Source organism: Rhineura floridana, chromosome 7, assembly GCF_030035675.1.
Source record: "Rhineura floridana isolate rRhiFlo1 chromosome 7, rRhiFlo1.hap2, whole genome shotgun sequence".
NCBI classification, from domain to species: domain Eukaryota; kingdom Metazoa; phylum Chordata; class Lepidosauria; order Squamata; family Rhineuridae; genus Rhineura; species Rhineura floridana.
In genome coordinates, this window is record NC_084486.1 from 34,380,484 (window position 1) to 34,394,610 (window position 14,127).

The following is a 14,127-nucleotide window of genomic DNA, read 5'->3' on the forward strand; positions in this document are numbered from 1 at the left end:
AGCACTACTACAGATAAGGCTATGCTGCATCCCAAATATTAAGCACAAGTTATGCAATACTATAAGAAAGAATTTGGGACAAATAGTTATTTAGAAATTGGTCCTCGCATATTCAGTTTTATATTAAAGTTGAAAAGTGTCAACATGTAGAGATTCTATGATTTACATAGGAAGACATATTTGACAGTTTTATGAGATGCAGAACAATATGCAAGATGACTTGTTTAAATGGCTTCAGTATGTATAGGTAAAGAATTCAGTGTCCATAGTACATAAAGAGTAATTGGTGTAAAGAAATTTAACACATTTTATGCAAATATCTTGCTTCCATTTATCCAAGTTATGTCCAGCTGCAAAATGTTATAGCATACCCCAGCCCCTAACAGGACTGCTTTTTCTTGTCCCTCCTCCTCTAATTTGCCCTGCAGTACTACAGTAGGGCCCCGCTTATACGGCGGGTTCTGTTCCGGACCCCCACAGTAAAGCAGAAATCGCCGTAAGGTGGAACCCCATTGACTTTAATGGGGCACGTCATGCGAAAATGCCACAAAAGCGGCTTTTAAAGAGGGGAGGAAAGCCGCCACATTAGCAGAACGCCCGTAAGCGGAACGCCGGTTAGCAGGGCCCTACTGTATACAGCATTAAAGGGCCTGGGTTGCATATCAATTTATTTGGTCTCGCTCAGCCCATCATGACTGTTGCACTGCTTTAACTTTCAATTGGACTTGAAAGGGTGGAACTCTTGGTATTTCCCCATAAACATAAAATAACAGGATGTGAATGCATAACACAAAACACTCTTTTGGGAAAAAAAGCAAGGCAATTATACAGAATAGGTACATCAATGTATAAGTATAGTGTAACTGGGAAAAAGATAATAAATGCAGCTACCTCCTTATACTGGTCAAACGCTGTGAACTGAATTGCACCATATGGAAATATTCTAATCATCATTGCTCCATTTCCTTTATAGAATCCTAGGTAACCCTCCTTTTTTGGGACAGCACACAATGTAGAGATCACACCTGTTAGCAACAAAAAACACAATTTAAAAGTTAAAATGTCACCTCAAGTATTACTAAGTCAGATATTTAAACACATATGGATTTATTAACTTGCTCATATATGCTGAGAGCCAGTGTGGTTCGAATCTCCACCTAGTGATGAAGCTCACTGGGTGACCTTGGGCCAGTCACTGCCTCTCAGCCTCAGAGGAAGGCAATGGTAAACTCCCTCTGAATACTGCTTACCATGAAAACCCTATTCATAGGGTCGCCATAAGTCAGGATCGACTTGAAGGCAGCCCATTTCCATTTCCATACGAAAAATGCTACCAAGTCCAACTACACAGCTATCAGACAATTAATGTGTACCACACTGCAATCCTAAGCAGGCTGTGTCTGCCACTTCTAGAGTCTCACCAGCTTATGCCAGCGAGGGCAGAAGGATAGACCTTGTTGATTCTCTTGGATCACTCAGTGGCTTTTGATATAATCAACTATAGCAGTGATTCTCAACCTTTATGAATACGGGACCCCCTCTGGAACCTCAAAAAAATTTGTGACCCCCACATGTTAATTGTTGCTCTTCTTCCTGCTGCTACTCTGGCCATCACCACGATTTGCACGCGGGTAGAGAAACAGAGACAAAAGAGAGAGAGAAATCGGCCTGGCAGGAAATTAAAAGCCAGTAGATATATAATAAATTTAAACACACGGTTCACACAAGCCTATATGCAAAATCAAATTAGGAGCAAACTTGGGCGCCGGAGGTGGGAGTGGCGAGTGTGAGTTGGCAGAGAGAAAAGAAAAAGAGAGGTAGATGTAATGCGGAGGAAAGGGGCACGGTTAGAGGGAGGAAAGGCATGTCAAGTTGTGGGTGGGAGAAAGGTTCAGTGGGTAAAAAGAAGGCAGTCAATATGAGGTGGTGGTGGCAGCATCTGGAAGTGAAAAGGAACAGCCACATGGAAGGGAGGGCACTTGGGACATGAGGAGAGGGAGGGAGAGGGAGAGTTGGAGTAAAGTGGGCTGTATGTCCATTCTAGGTGCTTCCTTTTTTGGAGTGATCTGTGATGGCAGAGAAACCTCAAAACACATGGTCCCACTCCCCTTCTTTCCCTCACTCACCTGTCCTGTCCCCTAACACCAAAAGGACGACGTCCTGCAGGGAGGGAGAAGAGGGAACTAGATGGCGAGATCAAGGGAGGAACCCTCTTCAACTGCCCCCTCATTTCTCTTCCTCTCTTTCAGACCTCCCCTTCTTTTCTCTCCCTCATCCTCCTCCATCACCACCACCTTCACCTTAGCCTGGTAAAGACTTGTACAGGAAAACACACATGGAGGAGAGAGTGTGCTGCCACTGCTGCGTACCTCTTTCTGTGTCATTCACATTGCAGGAGCCTGGTGGGTTGTGGGAAGGGATCGCAAGAAGGCCAGAGGACCCCCCTCCTCTGCACACACACCCCTCCCACTCAGTACGTTTGCCCGTGTCTGCGCTCTTTCTGCTATTGCTGCTGCCACCACCAGTCTGTGCAGCATTCAACAGCTGGGGCTACCCTTCTCCATAAGGGGTTAAGGAGCCGGGAGCTCAGGAAAAGCAATCAGCAGCTGGTCTCCTTGAGGGACAAGGTGAGGAGGCGGGAATGAAAGTCGCTCGCACTTGCTCAGTTTGTTTCAGCTGTCCTGAAGACTTTTTAAAAAAATCCTCTCTTGGCTCTTCACAGCCCCCCCCCAATGACTTCCTGGTCCCTCTGAGGGTCACAAACCCCAGGCTGAGAACTAATGAACTACAGTATCCTTCTGAGAGACTGTCCAAACTGGGGGTGGAAGGTCCTGCATTACAGTGGGTTCAGTCCTACTTGGATGGTTGCTTCTAGACGATAGTGCTGGGGGACTTCTGCTGTGCCCCACAGCAATTATGCTGTGGGTAAGGGGTTCTACTTTATTCCCGTGCTGTTCAACATATACATGAAACCACTGGGGAAAGTCATCCAGGAATGTGGGCTGATAAAAGCATACCAATTACAGCTTTAAGGCTCTTTTTCATCTAATCTAGGTAAGGCAGTGGCGTTTCTGAACCAGTGCTTGAGCATGGTAGCTGACTGGACGAGGGCCAGCAAACTGCAACTTCCCAGATAAGATGGATGTACTATTTGCAGTGGTTCATCTTTCTAGCCCCGTTTTGGATGAGGTTGTAATCCCCTTAAACGGTGATAGCTGACCTGCGGCTCTCAAGCTGTTGGATTCCACCTCCCATTAGGCTCAGACAATGGCCAGGGACGATGGGAGTTGCAGTCCAACATCAGGAGGACCAAAGATTATAGCCCCACTCTTAAAAAAAGAGGTTAATCTTAATCCCAGCTCTGTCGCCTGAGGTATAGGTGGATTTAGCAGCATGCATCATCTATTATCAGCTTTAGCTGACATACCAACTATATCTGCACTATTTCAGCTGCTCTGCTCTTCTTCTCCTCGCCTGCCTTTGGAAGCCTTTTAATATAATAAACTGCTGACCAAATGCCAAAGAAGCAGCGATTCTTTGGGAAAACTGAATCCCAGACATTTGATCTGATTGACTTGACTCTGGGCTACTTTGTAGCAGATATAACAGAGAGGGTTAGACCATCAAGGCACATGGTCAAACTGTTCAAAGCTCCCCTATTATTCTTGTTGAGGACCGAGATGTTGTGTTGCTACATTTATTGAAATGCTTTGGGGAGGGGGTTGTAAGCCGTTGCATTTGTTACACATTGCTGTTTTATTATTATTATGAAATAGTTCTTGTGACTTGATTTTATGATGTATTGTTGTTCACATTGTTACTGTAAGCAAAGCAACTTTGACCATGATGTTTTTGTGGAAAGGCAGCATACAAATAAAGTGCTGATATTCAACATAGCTTTGCAACAATAGTCCGTGCTCTGCCAACATCTGGTTGGATGACTACAATGCATCATATATGGGGCCACCATTAAAAATTATCCAGATACCTGAGGTGGCCCAAAAGCGGGCAGCAATATTATTACTAGTAACTGCTGTATATCAGCATATCACACTAGTGCTTTGCCATCCTCAGTGGATTCCAGTCAATTTCCAGTCCCAATTCAGGTTGCTAGTATTAAGCTCAGAAGCCAGGACATCTGAAGGATCTCCTCCTCCCACATACAGCTGCCCTGACATTAAGATCTTCACTGGAGTCCTCTTTTTCAGGTTCCCCTACCTAATGAGGTGAGGAAAGGCAGGTGGTTACTAGGCAAAGGGCCTTCTTCATGGTGGCTCCCCAGTTATGGGGTCTCCTCCGAGAGGCTTACCTGACATCTATATTAGAATCTTTTCAGCATCAGGTGAAGACCTTTTTGTTTACCCAGGATTTAAACAATTGTGTTTCCATTTTTGCTCAGTATTACTGCTCATTTATTGACCTTATGTTGCTTTCTATCATTTTGTGCTAACTTCTTTATTGTTGATTTTAGTTTACTGTATTTGTGTTTTACTCGTTTTAATTTTTGAACTACCCAGAGGACATATTTAATTAGGTGGTACAGAAATACCAAAAATAAATATTCCCTGAATTCCATTCTTGTATTGACCAGAAAATTGTGATTACCTCCACCGGATTGGGGGTGGAGGGAATCTGCTTAGCACATTTTCAAATAAGTGGCTAGTTTTAGAAGGAAGGAAATAGAACTGGTGAGTGATTAGAGATAAGAGGAAAAAGAACCACACATGGTAGAGAGTCATCCACAAAAGATTGTGTATGCCTGGGGGGGGGGGGCAAGGAGAAGGATGGATGAAAAAGTAAATGTTAAAGGTTTTTAAAAAGGTCCCAAAGGGGAAAAGCAGAAGAATGAATAAACTTCAAGTGAATAAAACAAATCTGAAATGATTAAGGATCAGAAAGAGCATGAGATGTATGCCATGCACATTCAGAAACAAAAAGTTAGGATAGTGAAGGAAAGGAATTAACAAAGGTTGCTGAGGGAAGACTATTTATTATTATTTATATCCCACCTTTCCTTCAAGGAGTCAAGGTGGTGAACATGGTTCTCCTCCCTATGCAATTTATCCAAACAACCACCTTGTGAGTTTGGTTAGGCTGAGAGACTGATTGGCCCAAGATCACCCAGCAAGCTTCATGGCAGAGTTGGGATTTGAAACCTGGTCTCCCAGGTCCTGGTCCAAAGCTCTAACCACTACACTACATTGGCTCTCAACCAGTGGAGCTAAAAAGGTTGAATGTTGCTGACAATGTGGAAGAAAGCAGAGAAGTAGCAGTCAGGATGGAACAGGAATTAAGAAAAGAAATGCATTAACTCACAGAACTACCAACAGAAATTGTATTTACACTTTATTTCAAATATTTCTAGGCCATCTTTAGCCATCCCAAGAAAGCTTACATTAACAAATACACCATTTCATTGAAAACAAACATTAAAACATACCGTTCAAACAATAAAACAGGCAGTTTAAATATGCCCAATATAATACAATTCAATAAACATCAACAAAACTGCCTAACAGCAGCTTTAACAATATCACCTTTCAATGGTTTTTTTCAAACCTGAAATAAAGGAAGCAGCAATATATCACTCAGAAAGGAATTTCAGGGGCCGCCACTGAGAAGGTCCCATCTCTAATGCTTGCCAACCTTGCCCAACAACCTAATTAATCTGAAAATGCGGGCAAATGAATAGATCCTCCGAAGTTTGTTTATTTATTTTATTTCTTACCCACCCTTCACCATAAGGTCCCAGGGTGGGTTACAACAATTTAAAATTCAATATTAAGAACAGATGAAAACAAAGTACAGCCACAGGGATGAGGTGGCTCCTGAAAATGTCTATCTGAGGTGTCAAAATCCAGGGTGAAGAGGTGCATCTTAAACCATGAGTAGGTAATGCACAAAAAACAGGAAGCATCCAATGATGTAAACGAAAAGTTAGAAATTTATCTCAAAGATGCTGGAAAGGGTGAAAGTGTATTGTTAAATTAGCCCAACCTGTTTCAGCTGACTTTTTTTTTTTTTACAAATCATCTGTTTCAAAAGCCTTTGCCCTGCAAGTTCTTTGGAATGGATTATTTTTGAGCAGGTTGTAAAGAAACAAGTAAGCCCTTAAAGAAGGCACTTGAGCTGAAATGTGTTGGGCTGCCCAGAAAGAGGTGGTGATCCGACCACTCCTGAAACAGCATACCCCAAACCTATTGGTTTGTCACAACTACCACCCGGTATTTGTCACAAATATCTTTTTTAGGGAAGGTGATCAAGAGGGTTGTGGATCAACTGGAAGTACTCTTGGCTGAAACTAATTATTTTGATCCATTTCATACCAATTTCAGACTTGGTTATGGGACTGAATTGGCCTTGGTTGCCCTGATTGTTGTTATGTGCCTCCAAGTCGACTACGACTTGTGGCAACTATGAATCGGTGACCTCCAAGAGCATCTGTCATGAACCACCCTGTTCAGATCTTGTAAGTTCAGGTCAGTGGCTTCCTTTATGGAATCAATCCATCTCTTGTTTGGCCTTCCTCTTTTTCTACTCCCTTCTGTTTTTCCCAGCATTATTATCTTTTCTAATGAATCATGTCTTCTCATTATGTGTCCAAAGTATGATAACCTCCGTTTCATCATTTTAGCTTTTAGTGATAGTTCTGGTTTAATTTGTTCTAACACCAAATTATTTGTCTTTTTCACAGTCCATGATATCCGCAAAGCTCTCCTCCAACACCACATTTCAAATGAGTTGATTTTTCTCTTACACGCTTTTTTCATTGTCCAACTTTCACATCCATACATAGAGATTGGGAATACCATGGTCTGAATGATCCTGACTTTAGTGTTCAGTGATACATCTTTGCATTTGAGGACCTTTTCTAGTTCTCTCATAGCTGCCCTCCCCAGTCTTAGCCGTCTTCTGATTACTTGACTATTGTCTCCATTTTGGTTAATGACTGTGCCAAGGTATTGATAATCCTTGACAAGGTTAATGTCCTCATTGTCAAGGATGATCTTTATCAGAAGGTTGGCGGGAGGAGTGCAGCCCTGTAATTGTCACTTGCTCTCTCAGTGGCTTTTGATACCACTGGCCAGCATCAAGACTACAAGAAACCCCAGGCAATCAACTTAGTATTTCAGGGGGAGTGCAGTCCGATCAGCAGAATTAACACTCTCTATTCATATCAGTAGATTCACCACCACACACAGTATCTTCGTCTTATCTAGATTAAGTTTCAGCTTGTCTGATTTCATCTATCTTCAAAAAGAAGGGAGAAGAAAGAAGTATGAAAGCAAGAAGAAAATGACCAGACGACAAATGGAGAGGAGATACCTAAAGGATCCAACATAGAAGATTTTATAAACAGATCAACAGCATGCTCAGGAAGCTGGGCAGGAAAGAAACAAAGGCTGAAAGAACTGAAAAGAGAAGATAAATGGTGAGTAGATGAATCAGAGACTAAGGCAGCAATTCAATACCAGAGCTTGGAAAAGTTACTTTTTTGAACTACAACTCCCATCAGCTCTAGCCAGCATGGCCATTGGATTGGGCTGATGGGAGTTGTAGTTCAAAAAAGTAACTTTTCCAAGCTATGTTCAATACACACTTACCTGGGAGTAAGCCCCATTTAACCCTATGGAGCTTACTTCTGAATAGGCATGTATTGGATTGCAGCCTAAATCAAAATATCCATTAACAATCACCCAAAATAGTTAACTGTAACAGAAGGAAAAAAGGGAAAGTCAGGTCTCAAATTCAGGGGGGGGGGGAAGTAGGAAACTCAGAGGAAGGGAAAATGACATCTGAAGAGGAAACTGTGTTACCAACACTTTAAGGAAGACTTTGATCAAACAGCACCTGTTGATATTTACCCAGCCTCACCTACTTTCTACAACCCTTGCCTTGTTCAGGGATATATATAGTTAGAATGCAAGTCTACAACAATGCACCCTCAGCATGCTAGAATCAAATAAAAAAAGTTGTATATTCATTCCCCACAATATCAGAGAAAATGAGACACATTAATCTCAATACTTTTTAGTGGGGCTATCACCTGATGAGAAAAATCCATTCAATTAAATCAGAAAATATTCAGAAAATTATTTTAGTTCATACACACATATACTGCAACAGAGATTATCTTAGCAACATTTCTCATTCTCTCCCTTTCTCATGCACACACACCATCTGTAGGGTTCACCATCAAGTTTCTATGTATAGTTACTGATTAAATGGGGGCACCTTTTTAGTCAATCAAAACATTTTAAAAAATGATATAACCAGTTGTAATTGACAAACATGGAAGCTCTTTTTTGATATGTTGTACTATATGTGCAACTTGGACAAAGTAAAATTGAAGTAAGACCTCCTCACATACAGCATTCTCAGAACTCCTTTCATTGCCTTGCACTAAAAACAGGGGTTCACAAACTTTGACTGGGCTTCATTTTCAAACACTGGAGGAATATATTGCATTCAAAAAAATCCCAACAGATTCTATCAAATGACTCTGAAATAAAGTACCCTACAGTACTGACTTTCAACCATTGGGTCAGGTTGGACTGACCTAAAGTGGGTTGCAATAGCAGCACTAGTACCATAAAAATATATGGTAAATCATTAGGAAGTGGGATTCCAAATGTATATTTGAGGTAAATGAGGGACCAATCTTTGACAAGATTGAAGACTAATGCCTTAAAAGTAAGAGACTCTAGCAATGTTAATTTTAAAAGAAAATCAGCCATTTGTCTATATCTAAGCCTGTAAAGAAAACATAGTACCAAGTCTTACTTTCATACTTAAGGTTCGTTATTCAGAATTTGGCTTTGAAATCTCACTGAAAAGCAAAGAATTTAAGTACACGCATGCCTCCAACTGCTGTATTTGCTGACAAAGTTGCTGTTAAGTAAGTTGGAAATGAAGTATACTTCCCTTACAAACACAAGATTCTGCAAAAGATATACTTCCTTACCTAGATGTTTGTAATGATGATTTTGAGCTTGTAACAAAATCTTTACTCGATCCAATGGTGCAATAGTTGTTTTGGCGCAACATCCTGCAACACCTTTCAAACAAAAATGAACAGCACTGTTTACTAGCTGCTAAATGTCACAACATGTCAAACATTCAGCAAGTTATTTTTAAGCTTTTATCTTTTCAAGGTTCAACCCTCACCTGGTACACATGACTCCCCTCACTCAGTGGGCATGATCTTTTCTGGCAAAATAGTCTTGTTATTACACAGTTTCTTATAAAGTGGAACACACAGGAAGAAAAGGGTTAAACTCAGAGAACCTCTGAAGTACTGAAGTACCTGCTACAACACAGTACAGTTGTCCATGGCTAACTGCTTATCTAAATCAGATGTAAGATTTTTAATCTACAAATATGTGTGACTGTGGTATCTAAGAATATTTGATGGGAAAGTGTCATCTCAAGTAGAACCATTAAGTTTGTTACTAATACTGACTCTTGTTTCTGTGCCTTTTAGACACAAGTTTGATCTGCAGATATTAGTAGACAATAAATGTTACCACACCATGAAAAACCTTCACTGCTGATTTCTGCAAATCTAACTGTTGTAAAAGGCATAGGAGCAGGCAAGGCTGCATTTTCCTGGTCATTTATTGAGACCTACAATTCAACCAAGAACTTAGGTGCCCTGTGGCAAATCAGTGCTCTCAAATTCAGCCTACCATTCTTCATTTGTACAAGGGTAACAGTGTTTCAAGGATTACAGATCTAATATACATATAGCTCTTTGAAAGCTCAACAACATTCCATTACTAAACAAAAAGTTATCTTGTTAAAATAACCAGTTGTTGGCAGGTTGGCTACAAGCCTGTAAGTCTGAGAGACACTCCGCCACAACATGGCCAATATCATTTTTAAAATGGCTTCATTTTGGTTCATTTTGCAAAAAGGCTGTTTGAGACCTGATGGAAAAAGTAGTTGAAAGAGTTAAGTTTATCATTTCAACCAACAGGATGTTGCCAGTCTTATGCACAGGGTATGACCTTTGGCAATCCAATCAATGCATCTCAAAAGTAATTGTAAAAGTTTGGCCCTCAAGAGAGGAGCCCAATGTTCAAACCTTATCAAGCTAGCTAAAAGGTAAATACCACCACCTGTCTTCACAGAAGAAAAGCCCATTAATCGGACCATGCGACTCATCATAGGTATGGAAATTAAGGAAGGATACCTACCAATCAATTCTGCATTCTCATTTGAGGCTTTTGTCCAGAAAAGTATAAAAACTAGACTCCTAGGGCCATGCTGGTTGCCCAGTTCCACTATGAAATCACCTGCTAAATTGCTGTTCTGGGCTCTGGGTCTTGGTTGCCCACCCTGCTGAATATCACTCTATCTGAAATTGCCTGCTGAATCACTTAGCCAGACAGAACCCAGGCGTATGACTTTCTCTTGCTTTTCCTTCACTATCTCTGGACCCCTGCCTGCTGAAACAGGTCCCTGCTTGCTGAAGCTGCTTCAAAGGTTCTTTTCGGGGTTCCACGACTTTTCCTGCTTTGCTCTGGACCTTTGCTAGCCAAAGCAGAGATCTAAGAAGCCATTTCAGGACCCCTGCCTGCTGCATCTGCTGTTTCCCTGCATGACCCAGGAGTCCCAACGCACTCCACTTCAATTTCTAGATTGCCCATCAGGGCTAGATATCTCGCTCTCTATCCTGTTTTCTGGGGGTCCTTTCCCTACAAATTGTAGCCTCCACATCTGCTCCCTCTGCCTATCTTTGACTGTGCATGTGTTTCAGAAGCCATGCTCTGGTCCTCCCAGCCCAGCTGTGCATGACTGAGGCCTAGTCTGCAAATTGAGCCCAGAGAGAGAGAGAGAGAGAGAAAAGGCAGGCTAGTGTACCTTCCTCAGTTGTATTGAACTCAACTCCCCGCCCCCTCTCCTCTCACGCCTTATGTGTTTGCTCCTTTGTGTGTTTGTATGCCGAGTGTGTGTGTGAGTTTAGTTATGATTAGGTTTATGTAGTTAACTCCCTCACACATACAGTTACTGAGCTATCCCCAATTATGTCAATAGATATGTATTGGTACTGAGCTATTCCCCACTGAAGCGTTAAATGTGTATATTTTGATTCTGTGTGTATATGCTCAATAAATATCCCCATGTTTAAGATCTGTATGAGTGTAAGTTACTGGGTAAATCTGCAAAGATGCACTACTGCCAATGTCTGAGGATCCTAATTCACAAGACTTGTAGAATGTTTGAATGTGAAACGTGTCTACAGAGGAGTCTTGCTAACACTATAATGGCTATGAGTCAAATAAAAATATCCTTATCGGCTTTGTAACATTGGACCTCTTAAGAGTTATGATCACAGGCACTTAGGGCTGGAACAAAAATGAAAATTTAACACAAAATTTATGACCACACACTCAAGGACCAATAAAAAAATCCATGTAGAAAACCATCAGGTCTTTCCAACACAATAATTCTACAGTTGTGCTTCACAGTGCTCTATGAATGACTAAGGGTTTCGTGTTCTGTTCACGTTATTTCAGCAATGTATAGTATGATGAATCAGCAATATATGGTGATCTGGAGAGCCAGCATTTATGTGAGTAGTATAGATCAGCTAGCATGTCATCCCTGTTTCTAGCAATTGCCTCATCTTATACGGGAGTTTCAATTTCCTAATGTCTCCTCCAATGTATGAAAACATAAAACGTAACACTCCTGGGCAAATGAAAACAAAAAATCTTGTGAAACTTTAACAGTATTTTATACAACAGGACTACTCTTCTGGAATCTGGGCCTGCAATTCTGCACATCGAACAAATACTTATTTTGTGCAAGTATCTCTCTCCTATACCACAGGATCACAGTAAATCTTTTGGTGCATCAGTCTCAGTAACTTTTGGTTAATCTCATCAACTACAGCATTTCCAGATAATCCACTTAAAGTTACAGCTAACAATTATGGAAGAGATCTTATATAATGCCTTTTTGTAAAGGTCTACCTCCCATACAGAAGTCATACCAATGTGCTAACTCTTAACCATCACAATGCCTCTGGCCCATATGTAGCTTCTGTATAACATCACTCAAACTCCCAGTCACATTTATGTGCCTGATCAACTACAAGTGATATAAAACCTAGCAAACAGTTTAGGATGTAGTACTTCTTTCCTTACAATTTTGCACCTGTTATTTAAAAGAATATGAACTTCCTTTTCACATCACCTCATAAACATTCTTGTGACAGATTGTTGAACATTAGGGGGAAAGCAGGCTGTTGCCAGCGTACTTCTAGCCCAAACACTATCAGTTATAACGCTCTGCCTGGTTCAAGATTTTTGCCTATAGTAACTAGTACACATACCTCTTTCTTACACAGAGTAAGAATGCAGATAGAGTCCAGGGCTCTTAGTAAACAATTGCTATCTTTAAGAGTTGCTTACACGAATGTCGGCCGTAGTAGCCTGTTCAGTACTACAGGAAAAAGAGTAAGGGTGGGTAGAAAACCCTCTCCCCGCATCCTGACTACATTTAGCAAAAGGTCGAGGCAAAGCAGTCACAACAGGTTCAGACCGTAGGTATTCAAGTCAGGAGGTACTCGGAGTGTGTGTGTGTGTGTGTATATATATATTTTAAAAAAAACAAGCTGAGCGTATCACGGGATTTCAACGGCTCGGGGTCAAAGGCAAGCGCAACACAAGCCCCAATTCTGTGCTCACCCCAAAACGAAGAACAGAGAGGTATCCAAAGAAATGACTAATAGGGGGGTGCATCCCGCTGCGGGCACAGAAAGACAAGAGAGCCCCTCTCCCTTACGCGACTGTGCTCAGCCAACAACATCCCTCTTCACGACTACCCACAAAATAAACGAATTGTTCCGTTTTTACCTCCCGCCACTAAAGAGCGGTGCCAGTTAAAGTCCCTCCCCGCTGGAGATGAAGGGAGGCGGGCGCTGGGCCCCGTCATCGCCTCAGTGGTCATAAGGCCGAGATGGGTCCCTCGGAAACACAGCGGAGACAGCGGAGAGAAGAGGAAGCCGCGGCTTTACTCAAACTGTTCCTAGGACCTCCAGCACATGGCACCGAGTGGGCTGTGCCTCCGCCCAGCAAGGCTCAGAGGCGGGGCTCAGCGCGGAAACGCAGAGAAATAAAGGGGGGACGGGCGAGCGATTGCTTGTTTGCCTGTATGGCCCAAGGCCTCGTCTGAGTCCCTCACTTGGACCTCTTTGCGGCCTGGGAGAAGCGCCTCCTGCGCTCCGGGCATCGTTCTTGCCACGGCCTCTCTGGGCTGCTCCGCCAGGCGCCAGGCGCTCGCTGATAGCGTCAGAAGGTTGTGGGAGAGGTTGCTTAACAGCCGGTAGCGCCGCGTCCCCTCCCACTAGCCTCCTTAACTCCCTTTTGCTTGCCCGCCCGTGTACCCACGCACCCAAGTCAGTCAGTCAGTTTGTGAGTGGAAGCGAAAGGAGGTAGGCCAGACCTCCCCGAATGGGCCTTAGTGGGAGGCGAGGTGCCTGTATATCCGCTCCTCTTTTTTTTTGTCACCTCATTCACACACCCCTCACTCCCCGCGGTCTTTGCATTTAACTACTACATGACGAGGTGAAATTTCACAGCTCTTATTATCTTTGTATAATCTAGCCGTGGAAAACTAGCTGTACATAAAAAAACAAAAGGAGGCCTGTTGGTTCTTAAGAAAAGAACTCTCAAATCCGCAGTTCGGCAATACTATTTTAGGGGACCAACCAAAATGTCACAAATTTGTAGCAAGCTTTCGAGTTTTCAACACGACCAACAAGCAAAGCACAGACAATCTCAAAATACCTGTTTTAACTGTCTTTTTAATTCATAATCTTAAAGTTTTATTTTTATTCTTTGTAAACTGCTTAGATGTTTTCTGATAATCAAGTGGTATATAATTTTTGTTAAATTAAAAATTAATAAATGAACTACTTTGGAGCACAAGGGAAAACTTAAGGGGAACAACTGAAGTTAAATTTGAAGAGTACAGCAGTGAAACGGTTTAAATAAATGTGAGAGTAAAGTACTGCTATATGGAAATATGAGTGTTTATGTGGTCAATGTTATAAGCTGGGATGCTCAGCCACAGCTCACCTGAATACATTCCACTGTGTTGGGGAAGACTGGTGGT

At 42.0% G+C, this 14,127-nt stretch overlaps 1 protein-coding gene across 3 annotated transcripts in view; it reads right to left on the reverse strand.

The window, feature by feature from the left end:
* Positions 1 to 13,334, reverse strand: part of SLC25A16 (solute carrier family 25 member 16) — a 34,835-nt gene extending 21,501 nt beyond the window's left edge. The window contains exons 1-3 of one of the 3 annotated variants that reach the window (XM_061635182.1): positions 12,867 to 13,334; positions 8,966 to 9,058; positions 892 to 1,025 (exon numbers count right to left, since the gene is read on the reverse strand). In XM_061635182.1, coding sequence (XP_061491166.1) covers positions 892 to 1,025; positions 8,966 to 9,058; positions 12,867 to 12,960 — 321 coding nt within the window. In that variant the 5' untranslated portion in view covers positions 12,961 to 13,334. Of the gene's footprint in view, positions 1 to 891; positions 1,026 to 8,965; positions 9,059 to 12,343; positions 12,673 to 12,698; positions 12,844 to 12,866 lie in introns of those variants that run through there. The other 2 variants (XM_061635183.1, XM_061635184.1) reach the window with 2 other exon arrangements.
* Positions 13,335 to 14,127: the final 793 nt, after the last annotated feature.